Here is a 24,790-nt window from a genome sequence, read left to right on the forward strand (position 1 = left end):
AAATTCCCTACACAGGAGGATACATGCCTTGTAGAGCTCTCACTGGCCCTGGACCTGTGTCTACAGGTGGGCATCAGCAGTTGGCATCTGAGGGCCATCACTATAGATGTGTGGACACTCCATGCTGAGCTCCATGAAGGTCTCTTCCATAGTCAACTACTATGTCAGGCCCCAGGCCGGATATCCAAGTCTGTTTCTTGTTCAGGTAAAGTTCCAGTCTTTGAGCTTCTTGTCTACTTTATTCTCAGGTTATTTTGGAAGTAGAAAAACCAGTGTTTTCACCATTTGATCAGGTGTGAGTCATTAGACACTGTGACCTTTGACTCCTAGGTAATTAGAGGAAATGGGCATTTCCTTGTTCTGAGTCAAAAAACTAACATTCAGTGGTTATTTACCATGAGTTAGACCTATACTATGTTTTATGTACATTTTCACTACATTTTCTATATTTTAAAAATAAGGAAACAACCCTAGAACAGTTAGCTAAAAAACTTGGCTGATGTTTTATAGTTAGTGAAAATGGAAGGAAGTCCATATGTTTTCCTTTCTACCTAACTATTCATCATACTGTTTATGCTTTTAGAGTCTGGGGAAGGAAGTACACCAGGTACCCAGATCTGTAATGTTATTGGCCATGTGTCCTCTTGGGCGTTTGCTTAGCCTATCTTTTTGTCTTCCTTTATGTGAGGATTTGACCAAAGAGGACAGGACTGGGAGGATTTGAGAATGTTAAGGACTGACTGCTGGTTCTCATGTATATTATTCATTCCTATTTCCAGATTTGACAGAGAACTCTGCTGAACCAACTCTGCCTGGCCTATACCTCCTCCAGCAGCTGCCAGACCAAGTCAAAGTGAAGATGGAGAACACAAGTGTGGTGTTGTCTATGAATAGTCAAAAGAGGTGAGGTCCCACCTGTGACTATGGGGGAGTGATAATGTCTGCCAGGTCTCCATAACTAGTCTTCGTACCTTGCTGAGCTCATCTGTGGAGAGGAAGGGAGGAATGGCAGTCTCGCTCTCTCTGATACAGACTCTGTCTCTGGTCCAGGCACCTGACTTGGACACTGAAGCTGCTGCATTTCCTATACCACCGTGACGAGGATCAGCTGCCCCTTCGAAGCTTCACAGCCAACTACGATATGGCACAGATGAGCACTGAACTCCTACTAGAAGGTTCATGAAGGGTTGCTGTTACTGAGGGAAGGGAGGACCAGCATTCTGTGTTAATCCTCTGCACGGTTCCATAATCCAATATCACGGTAACGGGTAGGAAGGACCATATGAGAGAAAATAACCCCTAACTCACAGCTGTTGATGATGATTTACTCATCTTCTTGCTTGGACCTGCCCATCTCCTAGTTATGTCTTGTGTCTTCCCTTTATCTTCCCCTCATTACTTCCCTGGCTTCTTACAGATGGGCTGTTGCTCTCCCAGAGTCGCCAACGGATTGTCTGCCTCAACTCCCTCAAGGCTAATGTCCAGGTGTGCTGCCCATACTACCAAGAATCTTTCTGCTCTCTCCACATTGTTGCATTGTGAGTTATGGTAGTAAAACCTTGGGGTCTTCTCATTTCCAGGTAACCACCATTGATCTCTCAGCTTCTCTCGTTTTGAACACTTGTATCATTCATTACCGACACCAGGAATTCTCTCACTGGCTGATTATGCTAGCATTAGAGACCCAAGGAGCTAGTTCACCTGATCTTAAACAAAGGAAAAGAAGGTGAGGTGCTTCTGTCTTTGGTTTTTTGGGGCAGAGGGTGGTTTCAAGACAGGGTTTCACTGTGTAGCTTTCGTTGTCCTAGAACTCACTCTGTAGACCAGGTTGGCCTCACTCAACAGAGATCCAGCTGCCTCTGCCTCCCTCGTGCTGGGATTAAAGGTGTGTGCAACCATTGCCCGGCAAAAAAGTTGAGTTGTAAGTCACCTTCTTATTAGGTAGATTCTTTTTGTCCAAAGTGTTGGATCTTGTGTTAAATAGATATTTGATTGTCTGAGTTCCCTAAATCTTAGTTTCAGAAGCAAACCTGTTTTATATATTTTCCCTGTTGGATTATACCCTTTGTTGGTAAGAGGATGTCGTTTTCATGTTTTCATTCTGAGTGCCCAGCATGATGCCTTACTTACAGAAGACAAACATGTCTTGAAGTTGACTGGGGTGATAAACAGGGTCTCATCTGCCTTGGTGTCAGATATACAGAACTATTTTTGTTTGTGTGGTGTTTGCATGGTTCTGCACAGAAAGCGCTTTGTAAGTGATCTTGTTATTAGGGTGAATCATGTGATATTACTGATACTGACTCTTTGCCTACGGATGTGGAAATTTCATCTTGTTTAACTTCGTGTTTTTCTGGGGTTCCTTCAGATGACTGCTGGGAGTGGCAGCAGTCTGGCAAAATTAGCCTTTTACTTTGTAGTTGTTGCCAGTGCTAAGATTCACAACAAAGCTGACAGTTCTTGTTCCTTGACCGGAAGCTGCCATTCTAGTCCTGTCATTCTTACCCCTGTGTAGAACCTTCCCTCAGATCCTGGCTCCCATCATCTTCAGCACCTCCATCTCCAATGTCAGCGTTTCCATTCAGCTTGGAGACACACCACCTTTTGCTTTGGGGTTCAATTCCATCTGCCTGGGTAAGGTTCAGGGATGGGGACAAGGATTTGCTCTGTGGTTACAGCTATGTCTGTGTCATGGCCATGGTGCTCAGCAGACTAGCTTTTTACCCCCTGTTTCAGATTACCAGCACCTCCGACCTCAAAGTATCCATCAGCGGGCTGTCCTGACTGTGGATCACCTCTGCTGGCGAGTGGGCAGTGAGTCCCACATCCAGCGGGCGCCACATCCGCCTAATATGCATGTTTGGGGTGAAGCACTTGTCCTGGACTCCTTCACGCTCCAGGTATGTGGGTGCTGTGTGCTGAGTAGGGGCCCCCAGAGCTCCCTATCCCTGACGTGCTCTTGGTGTGGATAATGTGCCAGGGTATTTTAACACTGCGTCTGCATGGTTTCAGTAGGTTTCCTTTCTTTTCTAGGGTAGCTATAACCAGCCCCTGGGCTTGTCCAGCACCCAATCCAACACTCTTTTTCTTGACTGTACTATTCGAGGACTTCAAGTAGAAATATCAGACATCTGTGCCCAGTGTCTGTCTCGAATCCTCTCCTTAGTGATTCCACCATCTGAAAAGTCAGCTGTCTCTAGGAAACCTTCACTTGGGGAGTCTGTGACCTTACTGTGGAAGGTGGACTTGAAGGTGGAGGACATGAACCTGTTCACTCTGTCTGCACTGGTTGGTAAGTGGACCAGGAAGTCTGCTGGGGTGGGTAGTGTGTAAACTCAGCAGATTACGCTGGTTTAGTCAGCTTTTTCTCGTATAAGGAAGCTGCTCATCTGGAACGTTTCCATGTTAGAGGCAGAAGACATTATGAAGGCTTGACTAACGGGCTCTGGGCTGCTGCTTAGTCATTGGAGGCAAGCATTAAAAAGACTCAGGGGAAAATGTCACTTTGATGTGCTCAAGAGGATGAGACCGGTGTGGGGTTTCTTTGAATTTTTTTTTTCTTGAGACATGATCTTGTTAAGTAGTCCCGGGTGTCCTCCAGCCTAGAATCCCCCAGTTCAGCCTAACAAAAGCTGGTGTTACAGGTGTGTCTGGCTCCTACATAAGCTTTTTATTTTCTTGTGTGTAGTTCTGAGGAGTGGATGACAGATGGAAAGTTTCTAGACACTGGAAAACTTCTCTGACTTTGCCAGATCTATAGTTTCCCTCAGATATTAGGAATCGTTTAGGGGAGGTGTGGCCTGAAGACAGTGAAGAGGGAGAAAGGATGACGGACAGGCTGTCATTTTGGAACTTGGAATGCAGGTTGTCTTGGTTTCTCCACGGCAGGTGCTGCGGAGGTACGACTGGACACACTGACTGTCTTGGGCAGTGCTGAGACCTCCACTGTGGGGATTCAAGGGCTTGTGCTTGCACTAGTAAAATCAGTCACAGACAAGATGCAGCCCTGCTGCAAGGCACCTGACATCCCCACGCCAGTGCTTGGCCTCTCCATGCTCTCCCTCACCCATCACAGCAGCATCCGCTCTCTAGAGGTAATGATTTGGGGCCAGACTTGATTTTCCCACCACTTAAAGCCTTTTGGTCTTTTTGACTAATGTTGTGAAACTTAGAAAAAAGTGACAGCTGGTGTCCATCTTCCCTTTCTTTTTACATTTTTAACGTTTTACTGTGTTACTAAAAATACATGCAAAATATAGAGAGAATATTTGAACTTTAATATTTGGGACTATCTTGTTGTAGCCATACCCATTTTAGCCTCCCCTACCCCAAGCTCTGAGGTCATTTTAAAGGAGACACCAGATACATAATTTTAATTTTAATTATTTTACGGTGTGTATATAAAAAATAGTGGGCTTTTGAAAAATCGGGAATTGGTTCAGCAGATAAGAGTGCTTGCTGTGCATGCTAGAGACCTGAATTCAAATTCTTTTTTTTTTTCCCGAGACAGGGTTTCTCTGTGTAGCTTTGCGCCTTTCCTGGAACTCACTTTGGAGACCAGGCTGGCCTGGAACTCACAGAGATCCACCTGCCTCTGCCTCCCGAGTGCTGGGATTAAAGGCATGTGCCACCAACGCCTGGCCTGAATTCAAATTCTTAGTACCCATATAAAAGCTAGGCCTGTAGCCCTAACATTGAAGGATGGAGACAGGTAGATCATGAAAACTCACAGTCCTCATGTATAAAAGTACCAGCCACACAGTACAACATGTTTGACCTGAACAGCCAGTTTCAGGTTCAGTGAGAGACCTTGTCACAAAAAATGAGTGGGGCTGGAGAGATGGCTCTGTGATTAAGAGAGAGCACTTACTGTTCTCGTAGAGGGCTCCAGTCCTGAGCATCTGATGCTCTCTTCTCACTTCAGCAGGGATGTGGTGTGCACACATACATACATGCAGGCAAAGCATTCATAAACATAAATGGGGGGGGGAAGATGAGGGCTTGGGAGATGGCTCTTTGGGTAAACATGTTTGCAGTCAGGCCAGACAATCCCCAGGACCTATAGAGTGAAAGGAGAGAACCAACTCCTGAAAGTTACCCTTTAATATCATATGTGCATTGTGGTGCACATGTGTGCTAACACACATGCACACAAAACACACTTTGTGGAAGCACTCAGCTCCTTAGAAGGCTAGAAGGGATCTGAAGAGGGAGGCTTTCAGGCTTTCTCCGTAGAGCATCAGGAGGGCATGGGGTCTTCCTGGGAGGAGGGAGGCATTGAGCTCACTTTCCTTTGGAAACTGAGGAGGTTGCTTTTCAGAGACTGGACTTAAGGGCACGTCTGTGTCTTTGTTGTTTCATTTCTCCATCCCTTGAGCTGTCAGAGCTGACCTTGTCTTTCAGGAGGCCAAGGACTTACATTCACAGTAAGTCAGTTACTGTGTTAAACTGTGTGGCCAGTACTTTTACACTGTGTTTTAGGAATCAAGTCATTTAATTGAAACATTTCAAGTTGCACTTGTTTCTAGACAGTGCTGATTGAATGGTAATGTATGAATGGAAACATAAAGCCAAGTAGTGATCATTACTTCTGTGTACCTTCTGTGTATATTAGATAGATGTAGTATGATAAGTAACCAAAGAAAACACGTGACCCCTACTTTTCAAAGCATTTTAGAATCTAGTAGAGGAAAACTCAAAAGTGTACATGCTCATAAGTGTGAGATAAATGACGATTAACAGCATCTTAGTACTACTGGGAACCAAGAAAGGCAGTAATTATGTGATTTCTTAGGAAAGACTTGTGGGTGGACATAATTCTTGAACCAGGTAGCTATGTGTAATAATCACTGTTACCTCTCGTTTTGAGACATAGTGATTGACAGATTGTTTTCTTATACCCTAAAGGTTCAGTGTGGTGCGGGGCTGACTTTACTCTGGAGCCCCCCAGATCATATGTACCTGTACCAGCATGTCTTGGCCACTCTACAATGCCGAGACTTGTTACAAACTACTGTGTTTCCTGAAATTGTTCAGTCCCATGAACTAGAGACTCCACAGTCCACTTCTGAGCCAGAAGACCAGCTCCCCGAGCCATCCCCACCTAGGCGGCTGCTAAACCTGACACTGGAGGTGAGCACAGCCAAACTGACCGCTTTTGTAGCTGAGGACAGGTTCATTACCCTGGTTGCAGAGAGTGTGTCACTGAACCGGCATGGAGGTTCACTGCAGGCTTACTGCCCAGAGTTGGCTGCTGGCTTCGATGGCAATAGCATCTTCAACTTCAAAGAGGTGGAGGTGCAGCTCCTACCTGAGCTGGAGGAGATGATTCTCCACAGGAACCCCTTCCCTGTGCTGCAGACCCTCCGGAATCGGGTTTGGCTCCTTTCTCTTGGATCAGTCTCAGTGGAGTTTCCTTACCAGTACGACTTCTCTCGAACTTTGGATGAGGCTGTGGGGGTTCAGAAGTGGCTGAAGGGGCTGCATCGAGGGACTCATGCTTGGGCTTCCCCAAGTCCCGCCCCGCTCCCGCCTGACCTACTCCTGAAGGTTCAGCACTTTGCTTGGGTGTTCCTGGATGATGTCTTTGAGGTGAAGCTTCACGATAACTATGAACTGATGAAGGATGAAAGTAAGGAGAGTGCCAAAAGACTGCAGCTGCTGGACGCCAAAGTGGCTGCCCTGCGGAAGCAGCACGGCGAGCTGCTGCCAGCTCGCAAGATTGAGGAGCTCTATGCCTCCTTGGAACGCAAAAACATTGAAATCTACATCCAGCGCTCTCGTCGTCTCTATGGCAACACACCCATGCGCCGTGCACTGCTCACTTGGAGCCTGGCAGGGCTAGAGCTGGTGGCTCTGGCAGATGCCTCCTTCCATGGGCCTGAACATGTGATAGAACAGGTCCGAGAGCTTGACCCTGGCAGCCCTTTTCCTGCTGAAGGAGTAGACCTTGTCATTCATTGGTGCCGTATGCTCAAGTGCAGTGTCAAAACTTTTCTGGGTAAGTGCATCTCCTGTTTGGGAGCCTGGGGCCTGTCCTGTGAGTGCCGGGGAGCCTCTGAGTGGCTACAGAGGAGCTAGGTTGTGTATTGGAAACTAGTTGGTTTGGGGTGGGTGGGCTCTGCTTCCCCTTCTTTGATCCTGATTTTCACCCTGAAATGGCTCAGCTGACATAATAGGGCCGTGAGCACTGCTGTCATTAAGGTTATTGTGGCTCTTGACTTTCATGCACTCTCTGCCTCTGCTTCATGGTCCATACGGCCTGTCTTAGCTTTGCTACTTAATTGCCAGCCCTTGTGCCCCCAATTGATTACAGATGGGTAAAAAGAACAACAAGGGGAAAAAAAAACATGCATGAAAGTGAACCACCAGTGTGCACCTACTGTCTAATAATAGTTCGGATCAGAGACTATCCACGGTACCTGTTTGAGATCCGTGACTGGCGGCTGATGGGGCGACTTGCGGGCACCGAGCAGAGTGGCCAGCCTTGCTCCCGTCGACGTCAGATCCTGCATTTGGGGCTTCCCTGGGGTAACGTGGCAGTAGAGAGGAACCTGCCCCCGCTCAAGTTCTACCATGACTTCCACTGTGAGTAAAGGAGGCCGTTGCTTTGGCTGAGGGGTATTTGTGGGGCCTTGGATGGAAGATAAGCTGAGGCACTTTTGGAGCAGAGGAGGAACAGAGAGGTATTTTCTAATAAGCTGAAGCCTGCATTCCCCCTCTACCCTAGCGGAAATCTTCCAGTACACAGTGGTGTGGGGCCCATGCTGGGATCCAGCCTGGACACTGATTGGTCAATGTGTGGACCTCTTGACTAAGCCCTCAGCTGACCCCAGTCCACCTTTGCCCTGGTGGGATAAGAGCCGTCTTCTGTTCCATGGGGACTGGCATATGGATATTGAACAAGCAAACCTGCATCAGCTGGCCACGGAGGTGAGGGCTCCGTGGAGTCATTTCCTTATTAGGATACTGTAGTTGGGGCCTGGAGAGCATGTGGGGCCCAGAGAGAAAGGTACTGGTTTGGGGGACTGTTCTCTTAGCCATAGCTCACCTTGTTCTTTGGGGTGGGGCATGTCATTGTAGGACCCATATAATACAACTGAAAACATGCACTGGGAATGGAGCCATCTTTCTTTCCATTGGAAACCTGGTCAGTTTGTGTTCAAAGGGGACCTGGATGTCAACGTAAGAACAGCCTCTAAGTGAGTGGAGTGAAGGGTGGGGCCTTAACTAGATGGGGGAGTCAGGGCGGAGGGAGAGGGGAAGAGCCAAGGGAAGCGAGAGACCAGTGACTGAGGGCTGGGGCTCCGTTGTGAGGCAGGTATGACGACTGCTGCTTCCTTCACCTGCCTGACCTCTGCATGACACTGGACCTGCAGTGGCTGTGCCATGGGAACCCTCATGATCATCACAGTGTCACTCTGAGGGCCCCAGAGTTCCTGCCTGAGGTATCCTTGGGCCAGCTCCATGACTCCTACCGGGCCTTCCGCTCTGAGAACCTCAATCTCTCCATCAAGATGGATTTGACTCGCCATAGTGGGAGTGAGACTTGGGACAATGGGGAGGGTGGGCTTGGGGTACTGGCTGCTTTAGATTGAAAGAAGGGTAGGATAGAAGGACAGAGCAGAATTTAGGCTGGGACCTTTGTAGGAGGATTAGTGTCTCTTTGGATTGCTAATAACAATAATACCATAAATTATATTGCTCACGAGTAATGAATAGTCCCAAAGTCGTATAGTCTAGGGAGTTAAAGATGGAAGTGCTGTCAGATTCTTCAGTGTGGTGAAGGTCCGTTCCTCATATGGCAGTGCCTTCTTGCTATGTCTTCAAGTGGTAGAAAGAGCCAATAAACTCCTTTGGGTCTCTTGACCCAGCTGTCAGCTGACCCAGACTACCCTTTGTCATCAGTATCATTCATAAAGTCTGTGTCCTGGATCTCAATCAACTTCCCACATCAATTCCATCACCTTGGTGTTTAGAATTTTAACCTAAAAATCTGGCTGGTGGAGTCGGGACGAGGGTGGACACAAACGTTAGACCATAGCAGTAGGTGAAAGCAGAGGGCTCTTTAGATTTAGATCTAAGGTTTCGTAGATCCTTGAAAGAAGAGGTGCTCAGAGTGCCGACTCTGAGGAGGCGTTTGTACTTTTGAATCTAAAGCTGAAGCTAGGAAAGCACTTTCCTCGCCTGTTTCAACCACAGCTTGGGTATGCCTGCTCCTCCCTTTGCAGCGATGTCCCAACCCCGAATTCTGCTGTACAGTAGTACCCTGCGCTGGATGCAGAATTTCTGGGCAACTTGGACTAGCGTCACAAGGCCTATCTGTAGAGGGAAACTCTTTAACAACCTGAAGCCCAGCAAGAAGAAGCTCGGCCAGCACTACAAACAGCTTTCCTATACTGCTCTCTTTCCCCGGCTACAGGTTAGACTCTGACATCCGACATTTAACTGTTCCCCTTTCTTGGTTCCCTTATTTTCTAATGCATCAAATCTCTCACTCATCTCTGTTGTAACCCTCCTTCAGTGTTCTGTTCTTGTTACTAGGTCCATTACTGGGCCTCGTTTGCCCAGCAGCGAGGCATCCAGATTGAGTGCAGTCAGGGCCATGTCTTCACTCGGGGAACTCAGCGGCTTATACCTCAAGGTCAGGCCAAAGTTTCCAGTCCTCCTAGTCTGTTCCTTGTGTGTGTGTGTGTGTCTGTCTGTCTCCCTCCTAGGTTCAGTCTCTTCTTCTCTAGTGACTCACATCCTTTCATGACATTCTGCATGGACTGTGTTTCTTTTCTCAGCTGGCACAGTGATGCGGCGCCTTATTTCTGAGTGGAGTGTGACCCAGATGGTGAGTGACTTAAGTCAGGTGACTGTTCACCTGATGGCTTCACCTACTGAAGAGAATGCTGACCACTGCCTTGATCCCATGATAACAAAGACCCACCTCTTGAGCCTGTCTTCCCTTACTTACCAACGGCACAGCAATCGCGCCACTGAAGAGGTACCATTTGACACAGTCTCTTTTACATCAGTTCTGGCAGTAGGCGTCTCAGTTCAAGTGGGCAAAATAGACTGCTGGTGGCTTAAATGACAGGATTTCTAGTAGTTTTGGAGACTTGAGAAGTCCAATACTGGAGTGCCAGTCATGGGTCTTGCTGTCAAGTGGGCCCTACCCTCATGTCCTCATCCACACCTAATTATCTCCTGACTCCAGGTACTGTCACGGGAGGGGTGAGAGTTAAGTTCTGGTAAGGTTCTGGTAAGGTATTCAGAGCATGTATGTCATTACTTTATGGTACATTCACTTGGTGTAGTTGTATCAGTGTCTCTTTTTTTAAATTTCATTTCTTGAGTAGGTGGGTGGGTGGGTGCATACAGGTCAGAGGAGAACCAGTTCGAGTCCGGTCTCTCTTTCCGCCATATTAGTCCACAAGATCCAACACTAGGCTTGATGGCCAGTACCTTCAGCCCCCCGTCATCTCACCAGCCTCTTCCCTTTGTTTGGCTTTTCAGGACAGGGTTTCTCTGTGCAGCCCTGGCTGTCCTGGATCTCACTCTGCAGACCAGGCTGGCCTCGAACTCACAGAGATCCGCCTAGCTCTGCCTCCCGAGCGCTGGGATTAAAGGCGTGCGCCACCACTGCCCGGCCATCACCAGCTTCTTTTTAAAATTTATTTTTATTACATTTATTGTGTGTCTGTGTGTACACAGGGATCAAACTTAGGTCTTCAGACTTGGCAGCAAGAGCCTTTAAATGCTGAACCATACCACTGGCCCCTTGCTCTTGTGGCTTTTTTTTTTTTTTTTTTTTTTGGAGATAGTCTCGGTATGTAGCCCAGGCTAGACTGGAATATTCTGTCCTTTTCCCACTTAAGTGCTGGGGTTGCGGGTAGTGCTGCCACATGCAGAAAACCTTCTTGAAAACTCCTGAGCTAGGTATGTAGCTCAGTGTAGAGTATAGATTAGTGTGTGCAAAGCCCTGAGTTCAAACCCCAGCACTGCCACTCCCTCAAAAGGAAGATTCCTTTTCTTTTCTAACAAGTCTCTTGGTCTTCAGGAAATAAAGTAAAACTTTTTTTAGACTTATCTATTTATCTATCTATCTATCTATTTATTTATTATGTGTGCAGGATGTTTGGCTGCAGGCCAGAAGAGGGCGCCAGATCTCATTACAGGTGGTTGTGAGCCACCATGTGGTTGCTGGGAATTGAACTCAGGTCCTCTGGAAGAGCAGTCGGTGCTCTTAACCGCTGAGCCACCTCTCCAGCCCCCAAAGTAAAACTTTTTAACACTTCATTCAGTGCTGGCTTTCTCCATCTCCCAATTATGGATGGCTTTCGAAATGACCAGTCATTAAAAATGCACCAGGCACAGTTAGGATATAAAGTAATGTATAGACTAAGACCACTTAATAGTTCTTTCTCCAGGGTCTTCTCACCTCTCCTCCAGAGCACATCCTTGTTTAACATGTTTGTCTGCATTTTTTTTGTCCAGGAGTAGTGGTGGGATGTCTGTGTGATTCTGTATCCTTTTCCTCTTCCTCAGGAGCTCTCAACTCGAGATGGTGACCCTGCCTTTCATACACATCAGTTGTACTTGGTAGATTTACGGATCTCCTGGACAACCACCAACAGGGACATTGCCTTTGGCTTATATGATGGTTACAAAAAGGCAGCTGTCCTCAAACGCAATCTCTCTACGGAGGCCCTGAAGGGTTTGAAGATTGATCCCCAGATGTCAGCCAAAAAGCCAAAGCGTGGCATCCCACCTAATGCCCCAGTGCCACCTCATGTCAGCACTCCCAGCTTCAGTGGACGGCCTGAGAAGGGGTCATCAGGAGGTAGGCTGGGGCCACTGAGACTCGGGTTAGTTTACTCATCTTAGGTTTATATTGCTAATGTGAGGAAGCTTCGAGTTCTGATCCTGTGGCCAGGAGGAGATCAGCAAGTGCTGGGGTCAAAAGAATTAGTCAAGGAAAGAGGCCAAAGATTCAGGAGTTGTTTCTTGCTAGCATGATTTGGTTATGCACACTTTTAATCTCAGCACTCAAGGCAGAGGCCAGCCTGGTCTACATAGCAAGTTCGAGGCCAGCCGAGGCTACATAGTAAGACCTTTTCTAAACAAAACAACAGAGGATTGTTTCTTTCTATTTTTTTATTTTATTTTATTTTTTATTTATTCATTTATTTTTTGAGACAAGGTTCTCTGTGTAACAGCTCTGGCTGTCCTGGAACTGACTTTGTAGACCAGGCTGGTCTCGAACTCACAGGGAACCGCCTGCCTCAGCCTCTGAGTGCTGGGATTAAAGGTGTGAGCTGCCACTTCTTGGCTGTTTTTCTAGTATTTAGTGTTGGACATTGAACTCAAGTCCTTGTGCATTCTAGGCAAATACTAACACCATTATCCACAGCCTTGTATCGATAATTTTTGATAAATTACTTTGTTCAGGCAACAAAGATTTAAGTATGTAGTTGGCATAAAACTGAATCACTGCCAAGTTCTTTCACCTGCTGAGCTGTCTCTCTAGCACCTGGGAAAATCTTAAAAGATAATACTTGGGCAAGAAACAAGCGGGCATTTTAGGGAATAATAAATGCAAGGGAAAACAAACTTATGGTGAGTGTGAGAACAAGGTGAAAAGCAGGAAATGCCACGAGAAGAATTTAAAGGGTAGGGAAGTCAAAGTGAGAGAGCCTGTGATCAGACAGGGATTCATTGAGGAAGTGCTGCTTGAGCTGACTTAGGGTATGGCAGGATCGGGAGGTGTGGAAGGGGGGTGGCCGTCAGTGTGAAGGGAATAACCTGAATAGGAATGGTATTGGGGAAGGGTGCTGTGTTCTGAGGAGAGTGAACGGTTTTTATGACATAGAAACAAAAGGGAAGAAATGAGAAAATGGGTTAGAAAAACCACAGAAATCATTGTGCCCTTCCGGCCCTTCCACACAGGTCCTTCTCCATTAGGGCTGACGAAGCAGAGACGTCTTTGAGCAGACTGTGATAATTAGATTTTGACGGTTAGATGGTAACTCTAGCCATGGTTTGTAGGAGGACTGTGTGTGGACAGGCAGATGAGGAAACTGTCACAATATGTCAACAGGAAGCCAGGTCTGGAAGGAGGTGGAACAACTGGAATGGGTGAGATAGACAGAATGCTACTGTGCACACAGGAGACGTGGCTGCTGGAAGAAGTTAAAACGAGGGAAAAATAAGCCTGATGGACAGCACTTGTAGAGGCAGAGACTGACAGGCTCAGTTTGAGGGCCATCCTGATCTACATACATATGTATAGTCTACATATATTCCAGGATAGCCAGGGCCGCATAATAGGGAAACTCTCAAACAAACAAACAAACAAAAAGCCAGGTAGGGGCTAAAGAAGTGACTTAGCGATTAAGAGCACTGGCTACTCTTTTAGAGGATCCAGCCAAGTTTGATTCCAGCACCCACATGGTGGCTCATAACAGTCTGCAACTCCAGTTCCAGGAATCTAATACCTTCTGGCTTCTTTGGGTACTGCATACATCTGATGGCACAGGCTTACAGAGTTCGTTTTTTAAAGGGCAGGTGGTGTAGCCGGGAGATGGTGGTGCACGCCTTTAATTCCCGCACCTAGAAGACAGAGGCAGACAGATCTCTGTGAATTCCAGGCTAGCTTGAACTGTTACACAGAGAAACCCTGTCTCGAAAAACTTAAAAAAAAAAAAAAAAAAAAGACAGAGAGTAAAAGAAAGAAAGTGAGGGAGCAGGGATGCCTAAAGTCTTGTGTCTGTTGATCTGTTGGCACATGGGTAGCAGTAGTATCAGAAGTAAAGGAGCCATAGACGGAAGAGATTTGGACATGCTGAACCTGTGGCAGTGGTAGGGTATCTAGGTAAGTCTGACAACACCTGGAAATGAATCTAAGGCTTTAAGCTACAAATAAGAGTTTTGGACATTTCTTCACAGAACTGAAACTTAATGCCAAAGAGGTGATAGTAGTTGCTTATTGTGTGGTAGACACTCTGCAAAAACATTTTATGTATTTCATTAAGTTGTCACAAGAGCTTTGTGAGATCGTTGCTGTTATTTTACAGATAAGGAAACTGAGTCCCAGAGTATAAAGCAAACTGCCCAGAGTCACAGTTGAGTAGTTGCTAGAGAGGTAGGATCTTGGCCACAGACAGACTAGTCTAATACTGACCCTACTACTCCATGAGACAAACGTTCCAAGAGAAAGGAGGGCGTGGTCCCAGTAGAGAAGCAGCAAAGCTAGAATGTGGCGCCCCACTGCTGACAGGGGAGTGGGGAGGAACATTCACAGATAAGTGTGTGAGGAGGAGAAGGGGCTGGAGAGAGGCTCAGCAGGTTAGAGCACGTGATGTTTTTACAGAGGACCTGGGTTCAATTCCTATCACTGTCATGGTGGGGGACCTAGAAAAAAAATTGTGCCATTTAAACTGGTGTTTCTATTTCTATTGGAAATCTTTTACTTTTATTAACATTGAGGGGGAACTAAGAAACAAGGGTGGGGTAAAGTGACCTGGACCAGTGTTGCAGGTTGAAGATGTACTGCAGCCCTTACCAATAGGAATTAATGGAAGATTGATGTGCCCCTGTTCTCTTTCACTTTGAGATGGTGACCTTTCCTCACTTTTCTTTCTTTGTAAGGTGCTTACATGTTACAGAAGCTGATTGAAGAGACAGATAGGTTTGTAGTATTCACAGAGGAGGAGTCCGGTATGAGTGACCAATTGTGTGGTATCGCTGCCTGCCAAACAGATGACATATACAACCGAAACTGCCTTATTGAGCTGGTTAACTGCCAGGTACCTACTTTTTCCTTAGAGGACACCAACATCAGGCTAGATCCCAGTCATGTTGTTTACTTTCCTTTAGTTTTTACATTTTTTAAAAAATTTATTTATTATTATGTTTACAGTCTTCTATCTGCATGTATTCCTGCATGCCAGAAGAGGGCGCCAGATCTCATTACAGATGGTTGTGAGCCACCATGTGGTTGTTGGGAATTGAACTCAGGACCTCTGGAAAAACAGTCAGTGCTCTTAACCTCTGAGCCATCTCTCCAGCCCACATTTTTTTTTTTTTTTTTTTTTTTTTTTTTAAAGATAAGTGTTCTAAGGGCTGGATGTGGTGCCACACACCTTTAACCCCAGCACTTGGGAGGCAGAGCCAGGTGGATCTCTGAATTTGAGGACAATATAGTGAGACCCTGTCTCAAAATAAGTAAGCAAGCAAGCACACAAACAAAATAAATAAATAAATAAAATAGGGTCCCACTGTGTAGCTCAGGCTGGCCTCAAACTTGGCCATCTTGCTTTGGTTTCTTGAATGCTGCGGTTATGAGCATTTATCACCAACTCAGTGCTTCTCTGCATCTAAACTGAAGAGTGGGCGGTGGGGTGGGGGAATAGAGCTCAGATTTGACCCTTTTATTTTTGTTTTGTTTTGATTTGTTTTGGTTTTTCGAGACAGGGTTTCTCTGTGTTGTTTTGGTGCCTGTCCTGGACCTCCCTCTGTAGACCAGGCTGGCCTCGAACTCATGGAGATCTGCCTGGCTCTGCCTCCCGAGTGCTGGGATTAAAGGCGTTCGCCACCATTGCCCACCTTGTTTTTGTTTTTTGAGACAGGGATTCTCTGTGTAACAGCTCTGGCTGTCCCAGAACTCACTTTGTAGACCAGGCTGGCCTTGAACTCACAGAGATCCACCTGCCTTAGCCTCCCGAGTGTTGGGATTGAAGGCACGCCACCAGATTTGTCCCTCTCTTAGGTATCCTAAGTAATCACTTCCGAGTATAAAACCCAGTGACCTTCACTCTGTAAGCCAGAGGTCTTCCTTCATGTCTGAAGCTCTGCTTTTCTCTTTGACAGATGGTTCTTCGTGGAGCAGAGACAGAAGGCTGTGTCATTGTGTCTGCTGCCAAAGCCCAGTTGCTGCAGTGCCAACACCATCCAGCTTGGTATGGTGACACACTGAAACAGAAGACTTCCTGGACTTGCCTTTTAGATGGCATGCAGTATTTTGCCACCACTGAGAGCAGCCCTACTGAACAGGATGGCCGGCAGCTCTGGCTAGAGGTGAGTCAGCATGGGTGGGAAGGCCCAGTGTATCTCTAGTTCTCTAGATAAGCCCCTTGTACTAGAACCACTGAAGACTCTTCACAGTAGTAGAGAAAAGGAAGCTGCTGACGTTGTGAATGTGTCTGTGCTATGGGAACGTAGTGCTTTTCTCTCCTACCGTTCTCTATCTTATTTACCAGCTCTAGAGTAAATGAACAGAAACTTCTTTATTTTCTTTCCTTTTTTAACTTCTATTTTTCTCTATACGTTGCATTACATTCCAACTGTAGTTTCCCTTCTTTCCACTCCTCCCAATCTCTCTCCCCACTTCCCCTCTCCCCCAGATCAATTCCTCTTGTTTCCCTTGTGGAGGGGGAGGGGGGAGGAAGCTAGGCCTCCCAGGGATATCCGCCTAACATGGCTGTAGGTGGAGTTTTTGTCAGGGACCACTGGCTCTCCAGTAACACAGAGACTTACTAGTTATAAATGCTTGGCCGATAGCTCAGGCTTGTTACCAGCTAACACTTATATTTAAATTAACCTGTATTCCTTCTTTCAGCATGGCACATTCATCTTGCTTCTTTCTGCGGCTCTCGAGACTCCTGAGACTCCACCCTTCTTCCTCCTATTGTCCTCAGTTTGACTCTGCTGCCTAACCTCTACCTGTCCAGCTATTGGCCAGTCAGCTTTTTCATTAACCAATGAGAGTAATACATATTTACAGTGTACATTGTTCCACAGCACATGGCTTAATAAGATAAAATGAGATTGGACACAAAACCCTCATATCACAGCTGGGTGTGGTAACCCAGTAGGACCCATTACACAAAACAGTCAGAGACAGCCCCTTTCCCACTGTTAGGAGTCCCGCAAGAGCACTAGCTCCACAATCATAACGTATGTGCAGAGGACCCGGCTCAGACCCTGCAGAGCCCGTGTTTGTCACTTCAGTGTCTGTGAGCCCCTGTAGCCCTGCTCAGGTGACTCTGGGGGCCGTGTCCTTGTGCCCTCTGGCTCTGCCTAGTGTTTAGCTGTGGGAACTTCTAAGTTGTTAGTCTCTCTTCATGTCTCAACAGCAGGCAACGAAGAAGATAGACAGTGGGTCTGAGGACTTTGTTTTGTTTCTTTGAGAACAGTCTTGCTGTGTAGTCCGGGATAGGCTCAAGCGCTGTGTAGCCCAGACTTACTGTAGGGTTCATGGTCATGAGGTAAATCTAGCCAGTATTGTACATTATCATTAACATATTTGACAGGCAATAAGTGTCTACACTGTACCTCACACTGAGTTTTAGGATTCAGCTATATCTGATAAGAACCAAAGTAAAAACAAGAATGTTGATAATAAAAAGATCCAAAGTGATAATCCCATTTGCTGATCCTTCTTGTCCCTGGCCAGTACTTCTGCAAAGGACCTTCTAGTTCAGTTAAGCCATAAATGAACATTTAGATCAGATGTCAAGCTAAGTAGGGTCAGGTTGTTGGTAACATGAGAGGTAAGCAAACTGTTACCAGTAATCTTGCAGTGGTCACAGAAGGTACATTAGCTGGAGTTCTGGCTCAGTGGTAGAACACTTGGCTAACATGCACAAGGCTCTGGCTTTGAGTCCCACAACCACCAAAAGAAATAGGAATGTGGGAGTGGTAATTACCCCTGTAAAGGTGGGCAGAATTTTCTGTACCTACCACTTTAGAACTGAAGGCTTCTTTTCTCCCCGAGTTGCATTAGCATTAAAGTAGAGATCCTTCCTTGGAGTTAGAATATGATTTTTTTTTTCTTGTCTTTCCTGTGTGACTTTGTGATTCAGTAGATCTGCCTTCTAAAACCTGGGTCTTTATATATTTTAAAGATTTTTCTTTTTTATTTATGTGTTTGTGGGTCTGCCACATATATATGGGGGGGCCTGTAAAGACCAGAAGAGGGTTTCAAGTCTTGAAGTAGAATTACAGGTGATTGTGAGTTGCCATGTGGGTGCTAGGAATTGAACCTGGGTCCTGAGCAAAAACCAGTGCTCCTAACTGCTGAGCATCTCCAGCCCTTGAAGCATGTATGTCTGTGCATTGGTTGTGTGCTTGGTGCCTATAGAGGCCAGAAGAGGATGTTGGATCTCCTGGGACTGGCGTTACAGTTGTTAGCTGCCCTGTTGATGGGAGTGGAACCTTCTTCATCTTCTGGAAGAGTAGCCAATGAGTGCTCCTAACCACTGAGCCATCTCTCCAGTCCTGAAGATCTTACTGCTTTGATCTTTTTTTTTTTTTATTTGGAGTGGGCTTGGGCAGGTGCAGAAGTCAGAGGACAGCCTGTTGGAATCATCACTTTTTTTTTTTTTTTTAAAGATTTATTTATTTATTATGTATACAGCATGTATGACTGCAGGCCAGAAGAGGGCACCAGCTCTCATTACAGATGGTTGCTGGGAATTGAACTCAGGACCTCTGGAAGAGCAGTCAGTGCTCTTAACCTCTGAGCCATCTCTCCAGCCCCTGCTTTGATCTTTTTTTTAAAAAGCATTTATTTACTTATTATGTATACACATGCCAGAAGAGGGCACCAGATCTCATTATAGATGGTTGTGACCACCATGTGGTTGCTGGGAATTGAACTCAGGACCTCTGCCAGTGCTCTTAACTGCTGAGCCATCTCTCCAGCTCCCCTGCTTTGATCTTACATGCCACTTATCCTGTTATTTACCTTGAACTCCACAGCAACAGTGTCACAATGATTTTTTTTTTCCCCTAAGACAGGGTTTCTCTGTGTAGATTTGCGCCTTTCCTGGAACTCACTTGGTAGGCCAGGCTGGCCTTGAACTCACAGAGATCCACCTGGCTCTGCCTCCCAAGTGCTGGGATTAAAGGCATGAGCCACCACCGCCTGGCTGATTTTTTTTTTTTTTTTTTTAAATAGGTGTATGAGTGAGCATGTGATATGTGTACAGGGATGTGTGCCTGTGCGTGTGCAGAGACCAGAGGGCATCAGGTATCTTGCTCTATCATGCTGTGCCTCATTCCCTTGAGACAGGGTCTTTCATTGAACCTGGAGCTAGGCTGGGATCCTGCAAGCCCTGGTAATCTTCCTGTCTCCAACCTCCATAGAACTGGGATTACAGGCATGTATGGCCATCCTCGGCTTTTTACACGGGTGCAGGGAACTTGAACTTACTGTGTGTGTGTGTGTGTGTGTGTGTGTGTGTGTGTGTGTGTGTGTGTGTGTGTGAGAGAGAGAGAGAGAGAGAGAGAGAGAGAGAGAGAGAGAGAGAGAGGTGTGTGTGTGTGTGTGTGTGTTTGTTTAGAGGTCAGAAGACAATTTTGTGGAATCAGTTCTCCCTTTTTTTATGTGTATATGAATGCCTAAATGTCTGTGTATATACCACATTCATGCCTTCAGTAGAACAGGGTGTCCTATCACCTAGATCTGGAATTACAGGTAGTCTGAGTCTCCTGGTGTTGGTACTGGAAATTACACCCTGGTCTTCTGGTAGAACAACAAATGTTCTGAACTGCTGAAACGTCTTTTCCTTTTTCACCTTCTCTGTGAGTTCCAGGGATAGAACTCCGCTTATCCACAGCAAGCATTTTACTACCTCAACTGCCTCGGGGCTTTTTACCTTCCTCTCTTTGTGTATGTCCTCTTTAGTGGCTGGCTGCTTGCCTGGAGCTGCCTCACTGGCCCCAGGTGTCTCCCTCTTTCTCATTCTCTCTCTTCTCTCCTCCTCCTTATTCTCTCTGCCCACCGGCCCCACCTATCCCTCTACTGCCTACTTACTGGCTGTTCAGCTTTTTATTGGGCCAGTCAGGTACCTTAGGTAGGCAAGGTGAAATGGTAACACATCTTTACCTAAATAGCTAAATGCAACATAAACAAATGTAACACATCTTTACCTAAACAAATGCAACATAAATGGAACACACCTTTTCATAGTTAAACTAATATTCTGCAACATAAACAAATGTAGCATATCTTTACAAAGTTAAAGTAGTACTCCACAACAACCATCTTTGGTCTTGTTTTTGTAACTATGTATACTAGGCTGTTCTGGAACTCCCTTTGTAGTCCAGGCTGGCCCCAAATTTGGTGGCCTCACTCCAGCCTCACAGCCTCTTACTGAGATTACAGGTATGTGCCACTGAGATTACAGGTATGTACTACTAAGATTGAAGGTATGTGCCACTGAGATTACAGGCATGTGCCATCGGGCGTGCAGTCCTTCACTGAAGCATTCTTTTGCACTTATGACTCTACTTGAATCATGACCATCTATGGTGGTGTTATAATAAGCCACCTTTTTCCCAGGAGCTAAAAGTCCTTCAATCTGTTTTCAGGTGAAGAATATTGAGGAACACCGGGAACGTAGTCTGGACTCTGTTCAGGAGCTGATGGAAAGTGGGCAGGCAGTGGGAGGCATGGTTACCACGACCACAGGTCAGCTCTCTCCCTCTCTCATGCTGTGATTTGGAGTAAATGTACATTCCCAAAGGGGCCTCATTTACTTATCTAACCTACAGTCTGGTTATTTTTTTTCTTTTCAGTTTTTGAAGTAGTGTTTCAGTTTGTATAGGCCATGCTGCCCTCAAACTCATGACCTTAGGCTGCTGAATACTGGGATTATAGGCATGAGCCACCATACTGTTTTTATTTAATTTTTGGCAGTACTGGGGATCAAACTCAAGGTCTCTTACATTCCATGCATTTGCTGTACCTTAGAGTTGCACACCCAGCCCTATCTAACATCCATCCATCCATCTATCTCTATCTGTGGCCCTGGCTGTCCTGGAACTTACTGTGTAAACCAAACTGGCTTGGAACTCAGAGTTCCTGCCTCTGCCTCCCAAGTGTTGGGATTAAAGATGTGTGCTACCATGCCTGGCCCCAATTTATGGTGTTTTGTTTGTTTGTTTGTTAAAATGTTTTCATTAATTTGTTTTTATTTTATGTGCATTAGTGTTTTGTTTGCATATATGTCTGAGTAAGGGTGTCTGATCCCTTAAAACTAGAGTTAAACACAGTTGTGAGCTGCCACGTGTGTGCTGAGAATTGAACCCTGGTCCTCTGGAAGAGCAGCCAGCCAGTGCTCCCAACCTTTGAGCCACCTCTCTAACCTCAATTTATCTATTTTTAACATCAGTGTATGTTGAAGTAGTATTATTTTTTTGCTATTCAAGACTGAAAGCGGGGGTTGGGGATTTAGCTCAGTGGTAGAGTGCTTGCTTAGTAAGCACAAGGCCCTGGGTTCGATCCTCAGCTCCAAAAAAAAAAAAAAAAAAAGACTGAAAACATTTCTGGAATTCCTTCGAATCATATACAGATGGGAGGCTCTCACCATACCGTTCATATCTCTTTTTCACTTCTTCCAGATTGGAACCAGCCAGCTGAAGCTCAGCAAGCCCAGCAGGTCCAGCGGATCATTTCACGCTGTAATTGCCGAATGTACTATATTAGTTACAGTCATGACATCGACCCTGAGCTAGCAACTCAAATTAAGCCACCTGAGGTTCATGAGAACCAGGAAAAAGAGGATCTCTTAAAGAAGCAGGAAGGTATCTAGGCTTTAAAGACTTTCAGAGAGGACTGGGGACTTGTGAAAGTAGTTATTTCTTTAGTGGTTTTAAGACAGTAGAATTATTAAAGGGATTCCTGTGCACTGTTGCTACTAAGATTTCACTTTGCTCTGCATTTTGTAAGTTCAGCCATTAGAACAGCCTGTACTCTTAGAGGAAACTGAGACAATGGATATAACTTACAATTCTGAAATAAGCATATTCCTATTCCCGAGTACCTCTTACTCCCTTTCTGTTGAGTTGACTAACAGAAGTGGTTCCAGTGTTTGTTAGGCTGGGGGTGATGGTGCACAACTTCACTCTCAGCATCTAGGAGGAAGAGGCAGTTGGATTTCCATGAGTTCCAGGCCAGCCAGGGCTACATAGTGAAACCCTGTCTCAAAAAAAAACAAAACAAAAAATGTGGGTTAGAAGATTGAATATTGAGGGAGAAACTTGAACCTCCTGTTTAACTGCTAACGATTATCTAGGAAGATTGAATATTGAGGGAGAAACTTGAACCTCCTGTTTAACTGCTAACGATTATCTAGGAGCTGTGGATACTTTCACTCTCATCCACCACGAACTGGAAATTTCTACCAACCCAGCTCAGTATGCTATGATTCTGGACATCGTCAACAACCTGCTGCTCCATGTAGAACCCAAACGGAAGGTGAGCAGGAGCTCTGCTAGAATTCAGGTTAGCCTCACCTGAACTCTGGCCTTGCCCTTTACTTGGATCACAGTAAGTAAAGTAATGCTGGGCTGGTTAGATGGCTCAGTGGATAAGGAAGAAACTAATGCCTCTTATTAGTTTGATTGGTACATCCTCTTAATCAGGGATACAGGTGCAGTGTTGGCGCACGCCTTTTATCCCAGCACTCAGGCAGGCAGAGGCAGGCGGATCTCTGCAAGTTTGAGGCCAGCCTGGCCTGGAGAATGAGTTCCAAGATAGCCAGAGCTACACAGAGAAACCCTGTCTTAAAAGAAAAAAGAAAGAAATCATAGTGTAAGTGTCTCTAAGACTGTAGTGCTTGTTCTAGCCTGTTATCAGTCAACCAGACATCTCTAACAATGGTAACTAGACACTTTTGCCTCCATCTCCAACTCCACATTGCAGTCCTCTTGTATTGACCCACCCCTTCCTCTTGCTATTGATCATGACCCATAAAGGTCAGCTTTCCAGAAGAGATTCCCCATTCACTTTCCTACAAGACTTAACCCATTTAACAAATGTTAATTCCTGAGGCTGGGGTGTACCGATAGTAAAGCATGTATGAAGCTGTGGGTTTTATTCACAGCACCACACAAAGCATAGAAGTTCACGTTTCCCTTTCCCCTTCTTTTAGGAGCATAGTGAAAAGAAGCAGCGTGTCAGGTTCCAGCTGGAGATCTCTAGCAATCCTGAGGAGCAGCGCAGTAGCATATTACATCTGCAGGAGGCGGTGCGGCAGCATGTGGCCCAGATCCGGCACTTAGAGAAACAGATGTACTCTGTCATGAAGGTATTCACCCCAGGTAGTCTGAGGACAGAGACCACCTGGGGTAGCCAGGGAGAATCTCAATATCTTCTCTCCTGGTTCCCTAGTCTTTACAGGATGACAGCAAGAATGAGAACTTGCTTGACTTGAACCAAAAACTTCAGTTACAGCTGAACCAGGAAAAGGCCAACCTGCAGCTGGAAAGTGAAGAGCTCAACATCCTCATCAGGTACCCAGCAGTTTTCTCCACTCAGTCGAGAGATGGGCTGTCTTTCTTGCCCATGTTAGGACAGACTTTAAGTTTAGTGTGCATTCTCAAAGACTATTGTAGCAGTAGATATAGGCACATCTTCCTATAAGCCTTGCTGAGGTTGGCCAGAGAGGTAAGTGCAAACAGGAAAGCCTCTCCTTTGGGTTCTCACTGGAGTGCTTCCTGGGAACCGCCCTGCTGCAAAATTAGGTAGTTGAGAAATACCACTTTTGTGGCCTTAGCAATGTGTATCTGAATGGAAAATACATTAGAACTGATTAATAAAGGATAAAATTGAAAGCCAGGTAGTGGTAGTGCACACCTATACTGCCATCACTTGCTAGGCAGAGGCAGGTAGAGCTCTGAGTTCGAGGCCAGCCTGGTCTACAGAACAAGTTCCAGGACAGCCAGGGCTACACAGAGAAACCTTGTCTCAAAACAACAACAAAAAAGAACAAAATTGAAGATATAATCATAGGATTTAGTGGGAAGACCGTGCTTTATTAAGAAGCTATAGAGCCCAAGGTTCCAAATAGCCAGCTCATACACTAAGGACAGGTCTGGGTCCCACTGCCTGGGCTTATACAGGTACACTTAGCTCAGCCTGGAAGGAGGGGACTAGACCTGCCTGTACTGAATCTACCAGGTTTAAATGAATCCCCAAGGGAGTCTTGGCCCTGGAGGACATGGGAATGGAGGGGAGGGGATGGGGGCGGGAGGGGGAAGACAGGGGAACCCATGGCTGATGTGTAAAATTTAAACACAAATATAATAAATTTTAAAAAAAGAAGAAAAAAAGAAGCTATAGAGCTAAAAGATAGGGTTTCTGTTCCAAAACTCAGAGTGTCTGAAACAGTGGGGAAAACATGAGGCATTAGCTAAGCCAGAGGTTAGCTAAGCCAGAGGCTGGTCTCTGGGCTTCGAGCCTGCAGTGTTTTGGGGCACTCCTGGCTGTGTGACCTTCCCCTTACTCCCTTGCCTTGCCTGTTCATGCTTAGATGTTTTAAGGATTTCCAGCTGCAGCGGGCCAACAAAATGGAGCTGCGAAAACAACAGGAAGATGTGAGTGTGGTCCGTCGCACTGAGTTTTACTTTGCTCAGGCACGTTGGCGCCTGACAGAGGAAGACGGACAGCTGGGAATCGCTGAGCTGGAGCTACAGAGGTTCCTCTACAGCAAGGTATTGGGATGCACGGTCATACAGCAACAGCCCAGTCCAAGGCTTAACCTATCCCAGGAATTCAATCCATGGAGAGAAAAAAGGGCTAATTATATGATTATTAATGATAGTCATAATTAGAGACACATTGGCCTATAGTAAATGGTATAGGTATATAGCTAAGATTAATCAGCCCAGGTGGTGGTGATACATGCCCTTAATCCCAGCACTCATGAGGCAGAGACAGGCGGATCTCCTGGCCAGCCTGGTCTGCAGATCAAGTTCTAGGACAGCCAAGGCTACACAGAGAAACCTGTCTCAA

At 46.0% G+C, this 24,790-nt stretch overlaps 1 protein-coding gene across 1 annotated transcript in view; it reads left to right on the forward strand.

Annotated features, from left to right (window-relative positions):
• Kiaa0100 (KIAA0100 ortholog) overlaps positions 1-24,790 on the forward strand; it is a 32,372-nt gene that overhangs the window by 3,443 nt on the left and 4,139 nt on the right. Inside the window, exons 7-32 of the mRNA XM_036198236.1 lie at positions 16-205; positions 780-903; positions 1,051-1,175; positions 1,418-1,485; positions 1,581-1,726; positions 2,516-2,634; positions 2,737-2,900; positions 3,034-3,292; positions 3,889-4,094; positions 5,908-7,000; positions 7,396-7,587; positions 7,730-7,932; positions 8,083-8,201; positions 8,321-8,541; positions 9,231-9,421; positions 9,544-9,643; positions 9,789-9,991; positions 11,536-11,830; positions 14,638-14,795; positions 15,859-16,065; positions 20,365-20,464; positions 21,397-21,579; positions 22,131-22,252; positions 22,929-23,084; positions 23,168-23,289; positions 24,309-24,489. Of these exons, the coding sequence (XP_036054129.1) occupies positions 16-205; positions 780-903; positions 1,051-1,175; positions 1,418-1,485; positions 1,581-1,726; positions 2,516-2,634; positions 2,737-2,900; positions 3,034-3,292; positions 3,889-4,094; positions 5,908-7,000; positions 7,396-7,587; positions 7,730-7,932; positions 8,083-8,201; positions 8,321-8,541; positions 9,231-9,421; positions 9,544-9,643; positions 9,789-9,991; positions 11,536-11,830; positions 14,638-14,795; positions 15,859-16,065; positions 20,365-20,464; positions 21,397-21,579; positions 22,131-22,252; positions 22,929-23,084; positions 23,168-23,289; positions 24,309-24,489 (5,247 nt within the window). The remainder of the gene's footprint in view (positions 1-15; positions 206-779; positions 904-1,050; positions 1,176-1,417; positions 1,486-1,580; positions 1,727-2,515; positions 2,635-2,736; positions 2,901-3,033; positions 3,293-3,888; positions 4,095-5,907; positions 7,001-7,395; positions 7,588-7,729; positions 7,933-8,082; positions 8,202-8,320; positions 8,542-9,230; positions 9,422-9,543; positions 9,644-9,788; positions 9,992-11,535; positions 11,831-14,637; positions 14,796-15,858; positions 16,066-20,364; positions 20,465-21,396; positions 21,580-22,130; positions 22,253-22,928; positions 23,085-23,167; positions 23,290-24,308; positions 24,490-24,790) is intronic.

This window comes from Onychomys torridus, chromosome 8 (genome assembly GCF_903995425.1).
Source record: "Onychomys torridus chromosome 8, mOncTor1.1, whole genome shotgun sequence".
NCBI lineage: Eukaryota > Metazoa > Chordata > Mammalia > Rodentia > Cricetidae > Onychomys > Onychomys torridus.